The sequence below is a fragment of the Marmota monax genome, unplaced genomic scaffold (genome assembly GCF_021218885.2).
Source record: "Marmota monax isolate L192 unplaced genomic scaffold, Marmota_monax_Labrador192_F-V1.1 WCK01_AAM20220418_F8-fsc00237, whole genome shotgun sequence".
Taxonomy (NCBI): domain Eukaryota; kingdom Metazoa; phylum Chordata; class Mammalia; order Rodentia; family Sciuridae; genus Marmota; species Marmota monax.
The window spans coordinates 1,600,267-1,613,370 of NW_026694627.1; the positions used below are offsets into that span (position 1 = coordinate 1,600,267).

At 56.4% G+C, this 13,104-nt stretch overlaps 1 protein-coding gene across 1 annotated transcript in view; it reads left to right on the forward strand.

Annotated features, from left to right (window-relative positions):
* Srrm3 (serine/arginine repetitive matrix 3) overlaps positions 1–13,104 on the forward strand; it is a 30,980-nt gene that overhangs the window by 12,455 nt on the left and 5,421 nt on the right. Inside the window, 8 exon segments of the mRNA XM_058572227.1 lie at positions 1,470–1,598; positions 1,675–1,755; positions 2,154–2,183; positions 2,593–2,655; positions 2,764–2,799; positions 4,427–4,477; positions 5,005–5,109; positions 5,434–5,611. Coding sequence (XP_058428210.1) covers positions 1,470–1,598; positions 1,675–1,755; positions 2,154–2,183; positions 2,593–2,655; positions 2,764–2,799; positions 4,427–4,477; positions 5,005–5,109; positions 5,434–5,611 — 673 coding nt within the window.

The window sequence follows — 13,104 nt, forward strand, 5'->3', positions numbered from 1 at the left end:
TCTTTTCCTCCTTGTATAGATAAGGACCTCGATCTGCCAGCATGGTCCTGCTTGGACTCAAACCCATCTGTGTGATTCCAAAGCTCATGTCCTTCACACTCTGCATTCAAGCCCTGGCCTCCCTCTGAGCTAGGCTGGTGGCACCAAAGAGAGAAGGCAGTTCTCCTGAAACCAGGGCTGAGCCTCCCTCTGGGAGGGGCCCCACCTGAACCACTAAGGATGACAAATGGAAGATGAGGGTTCACCACCCTGGAACCCATTATGATGAAGCCAGGGAAAGTCACTTGTAAGATTCTTGGAAAAAAAAAATACCCAGCATCCATTACTTTCATGAAATTTCCCAAAAGTCATTCCCATCCTGGAGAAGAAGCCCAGAGAGGGCCTGACAGGGCTGGGGGTGCGGCTCCCTCTGGACTGCTTGCCAAGCATGCCCAGGGCCCCAGGTTCAATGCCCAGCACCGAAGGAAAAATAGGGAGATGGGGGCGGCCAGGGAACATGACAGGTCCCGGGCCACGCAGTGACTCAGGGACAGCGCATGATGAGAGCTTGTCTGAGGCTTTCAAAGCCCGTGCTCTTCCCGGCTGCCTGTAGATAGGAAAACAACAGCAACACGAGAAAGGCGGGTAGGGACGAACTCCACTCTGTAGCAGATGATGGCTGGGGGCTCCGCAGTTGAACTGGGACAGGAGGTTGTCGGTCCCCACTGAGTGAAGCAGGGACTTCTGCGAGATGGATGGCGAGTGTGGGAAGCGGCAGAGTGCTGAGGGCACCCTCCCTTGCCAGCGGGTGATTGATGAGGACAGCCCGGAGCGGGAGATGAGCAGCAAGGGCTCAGGAGGCTGCAGAGGGGAGAGAGGAGAGGCTATGAATATTTCAGAGGCTGAGACCAGGGCGGAAAGGAGGGGAAGAGGCGGGAGCCATCGGTAGGGGGCTCAGGGACTCAGAAAGACAGATGTCAGCCAGGGGAAGGTCAGGAGGGAGCAAGAGAATGGGGCTCAGGGAGGGAAGGAGGGCGGGGAGGGACTCCTGAATAGTGCCGTGGGGTTCAAGGACACAGGGATCAACAGGGGGCTCAGTGAGGGGGCGGAGTTCAGTGAGTAGGACCGGGACAGAGGAGGGGACTCGGTGAGGAAGAGGCTCAGGAAGGAGGGCAGACTCAGAAGGGTGGAACTTAGAACTTAGAGGGCTAAGTGGGCACCTGGATGCTCCTTTTTCTCTTTGCAAACATTGTCACCGAAGGCTGAGGACCTGGAAGGGCAGAGCCGGGTTAGGTTACCCAAATCTCCGCCTGATCTTTATGGGTGGGGGCCGCAGATGCTGCCGCCCGAGCTGATGACCCCCAGGTCTCTTCCTGGAGCCACCGCCGCACCCCGCGGACCTTGGGGCCAGGTCAGCGCGTGGGGTCCAGGAATGGGCAGTGGGAAGGAGGTCTGCAGAGACAGGTGGTCAGAGTCCTTGTCGCCGGCAGCGTGGCGGAGACCCCACGGCCAGCAGAGGGTGCAGAGCCGGGCCTGGAGTACGCGCCCTTCGAGGAGGATGACGGCCCAGTGGACTGCGACTGCCCGGCCGCCTGCTACCGCGGGCACCGCGGGTACAGGTGAGCGGTCGCCAGGGCGGAGGGGAGGGCAGCGCGGGGCCGCCCCACTCACCGCCCCGCGCCCCTTCTCGCCCAGAACCAAGCACTGGTCCAGTAGCTCGGCATCGCCCCCTCCCAAGAAAAAGAAGAAAAAGAAAGGCGGCCACAGAAGAAGCCGGTGAGAGGCGCAGGGCCCCGGGACAGGCGCGGGGAGGGCGGAGGGACCCCCAGGTGCCTGTCCTTGTCCAACCGTATCTGTGAGCCCTTCACCTGTCTCAGCTCCTCCTACTGCTAAACACCTTCCCTCACTCAACTCCTCCCCTTCTTTAGGCCCCGCCCCCTCGTTGAGCCCCACCCCTTCACCAAGACCCCACCCCCAGAACTGGACACAGCAACCCGCCTGCGATACCAACAACCCGGCCCTCCCCCAAGGTTTCCACACCCACCACCCCAAATGTGTGGTGCCTCATCTGTCATTCCTCCGTCCTTGGCCCCCCTTCCCTGCCCTGAGTGACACCTTAGGGTCCCAATTAACATGTCCATCTGTCTGTCCTTTCTCCTGGCTTCTACTCTCAGCAAAAAGAGGAGACTAGAGTCAGACTGCAGGTCAGTAATGAGGGTGGTGGGCAGGCTGGGGCTCAGGTGGGGCATGTCTGTGGGTGGGACAGACCCCAAGGCCATCCTGCTGGCAGAAGGCCTCACACCTTAGGGCTTGGACTCTGGACTCTGTCACGGGGCCAGCTTTTCCTCACAGAGGCCAGTAATTCCACCACTGGACGCTCTAACTTTGGGATTTTAACCATTTTACCAAGGGGCCTGGAAGGGAAATAGGGACACAACACAGACAACCATCTTTAGGGACCTCACCAATCCAATCTTTGGGCCTCAGATCACACTGTACTATGGGCAGCTGGGCTTCATGGCCTAGAATCCCCTTCCCAGCTTCCATACCCCAGCCCCCAAGCCTTTTCCAGTCATTTCCAGCTCCCCTCCCAGCTCACCCCTGTGTCCACAGCTGTGGGAGCGCCTCACCCCTGCGCAAGAAGAAGAAAAGTGTAAAGAAGCACCGCAGAGACAGGTACCTTAGCGCCCCACCTCTGCCCAGTCTCCTCTCGCTTCCATGGGCCCATCGGGATCCCCAGGCCAAGCCCGGCCAGCTCAGGAGAGCTCCTTTATCACCACACAGGTCTGATTCCGGGTCCCGGAGGAAGAGACGGCACAGGTGAGCAGTGCTGTGCGGAGCATGGGTTAGGGGCTTAGGGTCCCTGAGGCCCTCCAGAAGCAATGACAATGACAGGAGATGGGTCATGAGTCTGGCCCAGCTCCATCCTCTGACACTGGGAACTGCTTCTCAGAGCCAAGTGGGGGTGGGTAGCATACAGACCAATTCTTTGCAACTTTTGTCTGCCCAGGAGTCAACCTTGACATAGGTAGCCCAAGAATTTCCACTACCCAAGGGGTGTGTCTGAGAAAGCAGCAGCATCAGGACCCCAAATGTGCGGGGAAAGCAGATGGCAGGCAGAAGGACCTCCATGCATGGAGGGATCAGTGCTGCAGCAGACAGTGGGCAGGCTGGGGCTACAGCTGGAGCTTCCGAGGGGCAGGTACCAGTCCCCTACAGGCCTGACTACTGGGGCTGGGAGCCCGCACAGGGCTCTAAGCAGGACAGTGACTTATCCAGGACATCCTGGGAGAGGGGAAAGGAGGAGAGGAGAGGAGAAGAGAGGCCCAGGCAGGGAGGGGGGTTGGCCAATGGGCAGCAGAGAGGTGAGGCCAAGAAAGTAGGAGACTCAGCACAGCCCGGGTACCTGGGACTGAAGCTGTGGGGCAGTTACATTCCTATAGTTGACATCAGAGCCAGACCTCCTTCCAGCAGCCCTGAGGAGGGACAAAGTCCCCAGTCCCTTCCCTGCGATGGGACCTCAGTGCCTGAGACCACTGGGCAACACCTAATCCTGCCCCTGCAGTTTCCCTAATTTCCTATCCTCCCTCCACCCCATGCACCCACCACCCAAGCCTATGGGTCATTACGGGCCCCTGCTGTCACCATCAGCATGGGGCCTGGAGAGGACCTGGAAGTGAGGAGGGCTAGACCAGCTTCCTGAGGAGACCAGGGCCTAAGGGAGATGTGCAGCTTCCGGGGCCCAAACCCTTGGCCTCCTGGGCCTGTCCCCACTCAGTCTGCTCCAGGGGGAAGGGCATGTCATATATCATCACATTACTTCATTCTGGGATCAGAAGGACTAAAGGAATCTAATGTCACCAGTGAGAGGTGGCCTCAAAGAGGGTGGCATCTACAGGGAATTGGGGCAGGTTGAGCCTTTGAGACCTAATTGGAAGTTTCTCAAACTTTCAATCAAAGGCAGAAGGTACTGGGGTTAGGGGACCTGCCCCAGAGAGATGTATGGGGACTGGGGTGGGCAGCTTTGGGGAACCCCTGGATATGGATCCAGAAGTCATTGGAAAGCAAGGAGATCGTGCCCAAGAGAAACATCTCTATCCCAAAGCCCAGGTGAGCTGCCCGCGGCTGGGTCACAGTCTGAGAAGAGGGGGCACAGGGGCACAAAAGAGGTATGAAGGGGCCACCTTACCAGTAGCTCATTAGGGAGCCTGTCCCAAGAGATGTCATAGGCCATCAATCCCACCAGAATTGAGCCCTGATGTTGCCAGATCCGCAAAAAACATCCCCCTTTCCTCTTGGAGCCTAGAAGCACCCTAGTAGATGGGATGGCATGTCCCTGTCAGCCAGGGAGGAACGCGTTTCATGCGGTAGCCAGGCACAGTTCTGCTCCAGAGCTCCAAGGCCCCACACACCTGTTCTGCTCAGGCTTGGTATCTGCTTCCTACAGATCTCGGAGCCCCAAGAGCAAAAGAAAAGAAAAGAACAAAGAGAGGAAGAGGTGAGCCCCTCCCCCTCCCTTCCACCTCTCCCCTGGCCTTTTAGCATCACAGAATGAGGCCTCAAAGAGAGCTGGCTCAAAGAGAGCTGGCTCCCGGTGCCCACCTTGCCCAGGGGGAATTGATCCCACCCCCAGAGAGGAAGCCCTAGGTGAGCCAGTGGCACTGATGGAACCGAGGCCATTGTCTGTCTCCCAGTCCAGGGTCCTTTCCATCCCAATCTTTGTGACCCCCCCCTGCCCTCCCCAATCTCAAGTCACAAGAGCAGTAGGTGAGGGATGGCCAACCAGGTCTTTGGAAGCTGGGACTGCCTAGGAAAAAAAGACGCCTTTTCCTGAGACACTTGACCCGTAGGGGCCGCTGTTCTCTGCAGCCAGCACTAGCCACCTTTGGGTAGTTTTATAGGAGACCATGGGGATCTGCAGTGACCTCCATCAGATTTCACGGGGTCCCTGCAGGCAGGTCAGGCAACCCCAGGGCTAAAGTGGGCAGAGCTTAGGCACTAGCTGATCCCCCTTCCCCACACTAGGCCTCACGCAGAGTCCCCAAGCCGGAGGTCCCACCGCCATAGCAGCGGCAGTTCCCCCAGCCCCTCGCTGTCCTCGCACTTCAGTGACTCCGGATCACCCAGCAGGTAGGCTTGGCCCTGGGAGGGCTCAATGTGGGCTTTTCTTCCTTTTGGAGGTGGGGGGTATTGCAGATTGAGCAACCCAGGGCTGGTTGGCGAGGCTGGTGGACAGATGTCAAATGATCAGTAGGTAGACGTTGGCCGGGTTCGTGCAGGTGCCCACCTGCAGAAAGAGCTGAGGTGCCGCATACCCTGAGGCGGATGGCAATCATGACAGTGCGGCTACGTTCAGGTCCAAAGGGAGGGTGGGAGTGTCCCCGCTGCATTCGGGGGAGCGGCCTCCAGCAGAGGGGGCGTCCCACGCGGGCTCCCCCATTCCCCCGCCCCCAGGCTGAGCCCCAAACACCGAGACGACGGGCGAAAGACGGGCAGCCAGCGGTCCAGCGGGAGCCGGTCGCCTTCCCCGTCAGGCTGCAGCGGATGGGGGTCGCCCCAGCAGAACGGCGGCAGCAGGCAACGGAGCGGAGCGCACCGTGGCCGCCCTGGCTCAGCACACAGCCCGCCCGATGTACGTATGCTCTGTTTTGCGGAGGGTTCCCGCGCCGCGCGGGATGCGTCGTTTTGGGTGGAGGGGTGATGCGGTCACCAGAGGGGCGGACACGAGTGTGTCAAAGGGGCGGGGCTGCTTCCTCCCTACCCCTGCGCCCACCGAGGGTGTCGTGGCACGGGAATCTCCAGGAGTGCTCTGGTTGTTGGGCGCACCCGGCCCTAATGGCAGGGTAAAAGGGGCCTGTAAGCTTGGGCCACCCTTGAGCTTGGCGAACTGAAGGCCAGGCAGGGGCTGACCATCCAGGCACTCCGTTGGTACAGAACTAGGGAGGAACAAAGGTCTCTAACTCCCCCAGGCCTAGCGGAAAGCGGGCAAGGACACTGGTAGGAGTCACAGTCAGATACTGGAGTCAAGAAATAGGAGCACACTGCCCCCTCTCAGAGTCCCTCCCCTGACCCACTGCTCCTGCTAGCTCCTCTACCTCTCTCAGGTCCCTCGCCCATCTCAGTCCCTGTGCTGCGACAAAGCTGCGTTTCTAAAATCCCTGCGCCCTGGAGAATCTGCCTCTTCGGGCACTGCCCACACTTGGACAGGTGTCTCAAACCTACTGTTCCACTTCCCACAACCTACCCTCCTAAGGTACCTCCCAGGGAGCCGCCCTCAGGGGCTCCACACCAACACTGCCCACAAAACTGTCCCCACCTAACCTCCAGGAGATACACAGTCACCTCCACCCCACAGACAGGCGTGGTGCAGGCACGAGATGGCGGATGGGCTGGCTGGGCGGAGGTTCTCCAGACCCTGGTGTCTGTGGGTTATAGAGTACAGGTTGACACCCCTCAGAAAGAGGGGGCGGCAGTGAACTCTGGGACCTGGGGTAGGGAGGCCTGCAGGCTCCTCCCCAGACCCACAGACTGCCCTGGAAGCCCTGGCCAGAGGGGGAGAGCTGCCCTCCGCAGACCTCAGGTCTCAGCTGCAAACGTGTCCATGTCGGTCAGTTTCTTTTGATTTTTGGCTAATTCCCTCCACTCCCTTTCTTTTCTCAAACACCCTTGGGGGGGGGGGCTCAGAGTAAAGGCAAGGGCAGGCGATAAATGTGTCTTGATCTCAGTGTTGATTTTTACTGAAGGACATTACCTGTCTCTAGACTGTCCCACCTGAAAAAGATCCAGGCTCTGGGGCTGGCTTCTGGGACTGTGGTTGGGCCACATGGGAAAGGTCTAACCGAAGGCCCCGTCTGTCTTGGGAGAGGGCATGCAAGGGTAGCTGAGGGTAGTCGTGGCAGGGACAGCTACACAGGCCCTGGAGCTGATGGGGGGAGCCAGAAGTGGGCGTGGCCACCCTCACCTGCCTGAGCACAGAGTCATTCCCCAGCTCAGGGTCGCAGGGCTAGACAAGATGCCGACTGGGACCCTGCAACCTGCTTAGCCCCAAACGCCTTTTCTTCAGCATCGCCTCCTCCTGGGGCCTCCTGAGAGACACAATCACAGACTGTCTCAAACCAGGGTTGAGAGCCCCTTCCCCCTTCTGGTCCCTTCCTGGCTCTGGAGTTTTGAACAACTACCCCACCCCTGCAAGAGTCCTGGCCTCCTGCATACAAAATACCCCCACTGACTTGAGCAAGCCGATGAGGAAGAGGACCTAGCCTTGGGGAGGGAGACTCCGCAGCACCCATGTCTCTTTTCCCTCCCAAATGGTACTCCATGAGGATGTGGCCCCAGGAGTGTTCCAGGGGCCCATGCTTTCACATTGCTTGGAGCATTGGCCCCAAATCCTATTCCTGTCCAAGGACTTGGGAGATCTGGGGCCTTGAACACCCGGGGCTCTAACATGCCCTGGCATCCCCTCTTTGCCTGAAAATGCTTTTGGGGGAGTTAAATGAGGCCCCTTTCTCTCCCATCCAGAGAGGCGAGATGGGGGCCATTAATGACAACTACAAAAAAAAGGGCTTTGGACAAAAGTACTGGGGGTGGTATTCTTGGACCTACCTTTAAAAAGAGAGAGATAGAGAGAGAGAGAAATGGGAAAAAAAAAAGAAAGAAAGAAAAAGAAAAAAGCTCAACATTTTTAACCCCGTCTATGTTTTTGTTTGTTTTTTAGCCTCTCCCATTTGAAACGTGGTAATATTGTGATTCCATTTCTTGTTTAGCCGGCAAGGGAAGAGGGTGGGGAAGGTTATGTCATTTTTCCTGTTATTTTGGTTTTTGTTCGTATTTCTTTTTCCTTCCTTATTTCATTTTTCCTGTGTAGTGTACAGAAATGCAAACTATCTCTCTGGGCTGTTTTTTTCCCCCCTCTCTTCTGTGTTGTTCTAGAATTTTGCTTTTGTGTGTGTCACTGTGGGAACCTTTCTTCCTAACGCAGAGATGGTTTTGAATTTTAAGTGAACATTAATCATAGACATATCTCTCTATACTTATTTTCCCCTCATTATCAGAATTTAAAAGGGAAGATAAATGCTAAACTGAAATGACATCCACACCAATTCTGCCAAATCATCAGCAGCTCCCCCTCCACCCAGGGCACCCCAGGGCAGGCACTGGAACTGTTGCCACTTTTAAATGAGCAAAATCAGTGCTTCTGAGTCTGTGAAATAAAAAAAATAAATAAAAATAAAAAGGGCTGGGGACATGGCTCAGTGGTTAAGCACCCTGGGTTCAGTCTCTAGTACAAAAAAAAAATAAAGTAGACCTAAGGCCTCTGACCTCAAGACCCTCTGTAGAGCGGTAGTAAATGGAAAGAATATGATGGGAGCCCTGAGACAGAGGACAAGGATTTGGGAGAAGGATTCTGGCTGCCTTGGCTCCAGCCTTCCCCTACAGAACCCTCCAGAGGTCTATGGAATGCTTTAAGTCCTCCCAACTCCCTAGAACTGGGGCCTTCCCACACTGAAGAACTAGGGCACAAGTAGCCCCATGTTCCAGAAGCACACTCTATTATTGCTGTCCAGTTCATGTACAGACAGGGAAACAGAAAATTAGGCACAGAGAGGGAAGGGAGCCACTCAAGGATACACTGCATGGGATAGAAGAGTAAAATGCTGAGCAGGGGACCTCATGAGAGAAGTGCTTCTGTCTGGTGTCACCTGGAGCCTTTGCCAGGCTCCCTTCAGCTCCATGAGCCAGGCTGGTGCTAGCTTCCCCCACTCAGGCTCCAACACCCTGGCCATAAAGGGTGTTCAGAGTTTGCCCTCTTAGAATTGGGGCCACCTTGGCTTTGGCCTTGAAAGGTCAAGGAAGGGCTAGGGGTGTGTCTAGGGCTAGGTCCTGAGTTTGGACCTCAGCACTGAAAAATAAATAAATAAATAAAAGTGTCAAGGAGATTCGGAGGGAGCACCATTTGGTGATAGCGACAGAGAAGTCTCAGGGCAAACCTTCAGTGCTCTCTCTGGCCAACATTTCATCACACAGTGGGCAGCCTCCAGTGACCTGAAGAAGAGGTACTTGGCCCTCCCTGACCTGCCTCCTGCAGGAGGAGCAGCGGCCACAGCTGCAGCAGGGCGGTCAGGATAGGAGACTGCGGCCCTGCAGTTCTCCCAGGACAGAGCCAGAAGGCAGGAAGGATGAATTTTGCTAAAACGATGCCAACGCCTGTGGGCCAGGGACAGGGGTTGATCTGAGGCAGGACCAGTCCTCCCGATTGAAGCTGTGGTTATCTTCCCTTTTAAATGCACCCCCCTCCTCCGCCGCATCTGTCCACTCCGGCCTTGTTTAAACAGCTTTAGCTTTTCTCTCTTCTTTCTGTCTGCGTCCACCTGTCTGTCTTTCTGCCTCCTTGTGTCTGTTTCCTTTCGTCATTTTATCTGTCCTCTCATTTCTTCTCCTCTCTCTGTTTCTGTCTCTGCCTCTCTGTGTCTGTCCATCCCTCTTCCTCTCCACCCCTCTCCCTGGGCATGGGCCTCTTTCCCATGCTGCCACCGCCTCTTTACCCCGCTGTGGTTCTGCTGCCATCAGCCGCTTCCTGCATGCTCTCTGGAAGGTTCCTGTTGTGTAAAGAATTGAGGAAAGCTTGGCTGTCAAAGCCTGTGGTTCAAAAAAAAAAAAGCAAACAGAAATGGCTGGGCAAAAGCCCCTTCCCATCCCTGGGACCAGACCCCTCACCCACCACCGTACACTGGCTGCCCATCTGCTGGCTCAGAGGGGGAGTGCAGGAGTGTCACTGTCTTTGCCCCGTCTGCATTCCCAATGCGGAGACCTTCTTTTCTTTTTTTATTATTGCATTCCTGTCCCTGACCACTGAGAAGGTAGGTATCCCGGCTCCGCTGTGCGCTGCCCCCGCTCCATCTCAGATAAGCCCCGCCACTCTGCTTGGTTTGAATGTGGTTTTCTTTCTCTCTCTTTCTCTCAACCTGGCTCTGGTTGGTTTTCTCTTCCTCCCTTTTCTTTATTTGAGTGACTACTCATTTGTAACCTGCACTTTCTCCAAATGAGCTGCAAATCTGTGTTCCCTGGTTTGTCATTTGGTTTTCTTCACTTCCCCTGATGACTTTTCTAGTTCATCTCCTCCTTCTTCCTCTCCAACCCCTCTGCCCACCCCAGGCCCTCCTCCATCTCCCTCTTTCTCATTTTGTTGTCCGAATGCATTTCTGTGTGGTGTAGCATCCAACCGTGTGTCCCTGGACTGCGCGCTGCGGTGGAGCCAATTTGAATTCTGTTGTCTGGAGAGCTTCTAAACCCCTTGCCTTCATCCTTGCCAGCCCCTGGGGGTTTGGTCAGCCCTTGGCCCTCGGGGTCCACCTGGGCAATAGGCAATGGTGGAGTGGATATGCTGGGCCTCTTGACCTCCGGATCCTGGAGGAGTTTTTTATTGAGGTCAGGCACAAGGAAAGAGCCTGTTTTCCCTGCTCCCCGCCCTGGTCTGGGCCAACTGCACCAGGCTGACCTCTGGCTGGGTGCAGGTCCTTTTCTGGCAGCAGGATGGAACTTGGGGGTAAGAGACACAGGGCTCTGGGGCACCTACAGGCACTAAAATTGAGCCTCAATGCTCCATCTCTTAGGTGTGATGGTCTAATAACTGCAGGGGTTGAGCCGGCCAGGAGCAGGTGCAGGACTTTGAGGACCTATTTGACAAAGTCTCCGTGGGGTAGTTTGGAGGATGAAGTGGACTCTTAGCTTCCTTTCCCCTGCCCACTAACCAACTTGGACAGCCCTCCCTCCACTCGCAGCCTCCTTTCAACCTCTGCACTCAGGCAGCTTAATGGTGCCATCAAGTGCAGAATGATCCAAAAGGGACTGTCACTAGGGGGCCAGGATTCCCCCAGGGGTTGGGGCAAAACCAGGCTTAGGTCCTGAGACTTGTGACTCTCTACCCAGTGCTCATCCAGCCACACTGAGGGTACCAGCGTTAGAGGCAGGCATTCAGGGACCCACATTTAGTGGGTTCCTTCCCACCAGGGAGTGTCTATAGAAATGTGGTGTCCCAACCATGCTGAGCCTCAGGGGGCCTCCAGCTTCAGCTTTGAAAAGAGAAGTCCTGGCTGTTACTTCCCACCCCGCGCTTACCCCAGGGCGGGTGCTGGGCACTCACCCACTCAGAACATTCTTGCAGGTCGGGGTGGTGCTGGGAGGGGGACAAAATGGTTGTTCTTGCCAGAGGGAGAACAAAGGCAGCCTCCCAGCCTGACGGGGGCCGGGAGGCTTCACCCTGCGGATGGTCTGATGTGCCCAGGACCCCACAAGAGAGATGTGACCACTGCGAGAGGCAGTAGGGAACAGGCCTAGAGCTTCCCATCCTGTCATTGGCCCTCAGAGTCCCAGGATCAGGGGAGCATACCGTCCCTTTCTACATCCTCCCATGGTCTCTTCCCCTCAAGCTTTTCTTACAGGAGCCAAAGCAAAAATGTCAGCTAGCAAGTGGCAGCAGGGAGCAGGGCCTCTGAGGCAGGCAAGGCCCCTCGGCTGCACTCACTCGCTCAGTTGCTGAGCAAACAGGTGAGGCCCTGCAGGGTGTCTTCACCAGGAGGTGAGCAGGCAGACCTGGGTCTGTGGTCCCTCCCCACCTCAGCCTGGAAGCCTGGCAGAGATCTCTGCCTGTTGAGCAGAAGCTGGAAGTCAGGTGGGCAGCGCCTGCTCATCACAGTGGCCCCAGCCCTGGCACAGAAGGAACTGATGAGCTGCTTTGGGGTCACAGAGGAGTGACCCTGACTCGACCTGGAGGCCAGGAGTGGCTGGGGAGGGGGCAAGAGCACCAGCCAGGCTGCAAAGGAAGGATGGAAAGAAAGGGAAGGAAAGGGAAAGAGAAAGGAAACATTAAGAAGGAGGGAAAAAAAAAAAAAAGAAAACAGAGCAGGCTTACTAGAAGTCATTGGGAGGTCTCTGGCCCCCACAGTCCTGTCCAGCTGTGGAGTATGGAATCCCGGGGTGTCTGGCCTCTGATCTTCCTTGGAGGGAAGAATGAGACCTAGATGCTGAGGACACTGCTCAGCCTCTGGCAGGATCATGGTGATCCTTTTTTGAGGACTTCTGGAGGAACTGGGTGTGGGGCACACCCCTGGAATCCCAGCCACATGGGAGGCTGAGGCAGGAGGCCAGCCTGAGCAACTTAGCAAGGACCCTGTCTCAAGATAAAAAGGGCTAGGGATGTAGCTCAACGATAAAGTGCCCCTGGGTTCATCCCTAGGCTCCATGCCTGCTATGGGGGGTGGAGGGGCTTCTGGAGGAATGGTGGAGAAGGACCTGAGGGTGGCCTAAGGGTCTTACCCCAGGGAAAGCTCTATGTGTCCCATGCCCAGTAGCACCTTCCCATCCTCTACCTACTGGGCCTCTGGGGACACCACCAAGAGGCCCCAGGCTTTCATGCACTGCTCCGAGCCTGTTAATCTGGAAGGGTACCGTGTCTCCCAGTCCCTTTATAGGCCAACCCTGTAAGGACAGAAAAAGACTCCAGTTACCCGCTTTTTACCAGTGGGGGAACTGAGACCCTCCCCCCACAGTTAGGTCACTTACAAAAAGAATCATAGCAAACTTGAATCACCTTGAACCTAAGATGTCTCAGTTTGCCAATTACTGTCACCTTGGGCTGGGGCAGGCCAGTTGGTTTGGAGCAGAGGAGAGGGATGTCGGGGGAGCCCAGGCTGCAAGACTTACTAGTCAGGAAGCATCCAGCTCAGTCCAGGGGCCTGGCTCAGAGGCTGAGACCCCAGTGGCTGGACAGCACCATGGTTGGGTGGGTACCTCCAGCCCCTACATGCTCCTCACACCACCATTCACTTCCAGCCCAAGACAGTGGGCAGATGAGAGGGTCCTGAATGTATGTGGGAAGGAACATAATGGCCTTGAGCTTCCTCTCCTTTGGAGCCATGGTTCATATCAGGCCTACGGTGAGGCCTGAGCAGGGGATCAGGAGGGCCAGGGTTGACAGAGAAGTACCTCGACAGCAGGTCCTATGCACTCTGCCCACCTACGCCTGCCTCTGCTCCAAGTGGGGACACCAGGCTCTCCCAGACAGGTCTTCATGGCCCCATTGACTTTGGGCTGTTGCTCCCACCAGCCATGGCTGGTGTTCTTTGGCTG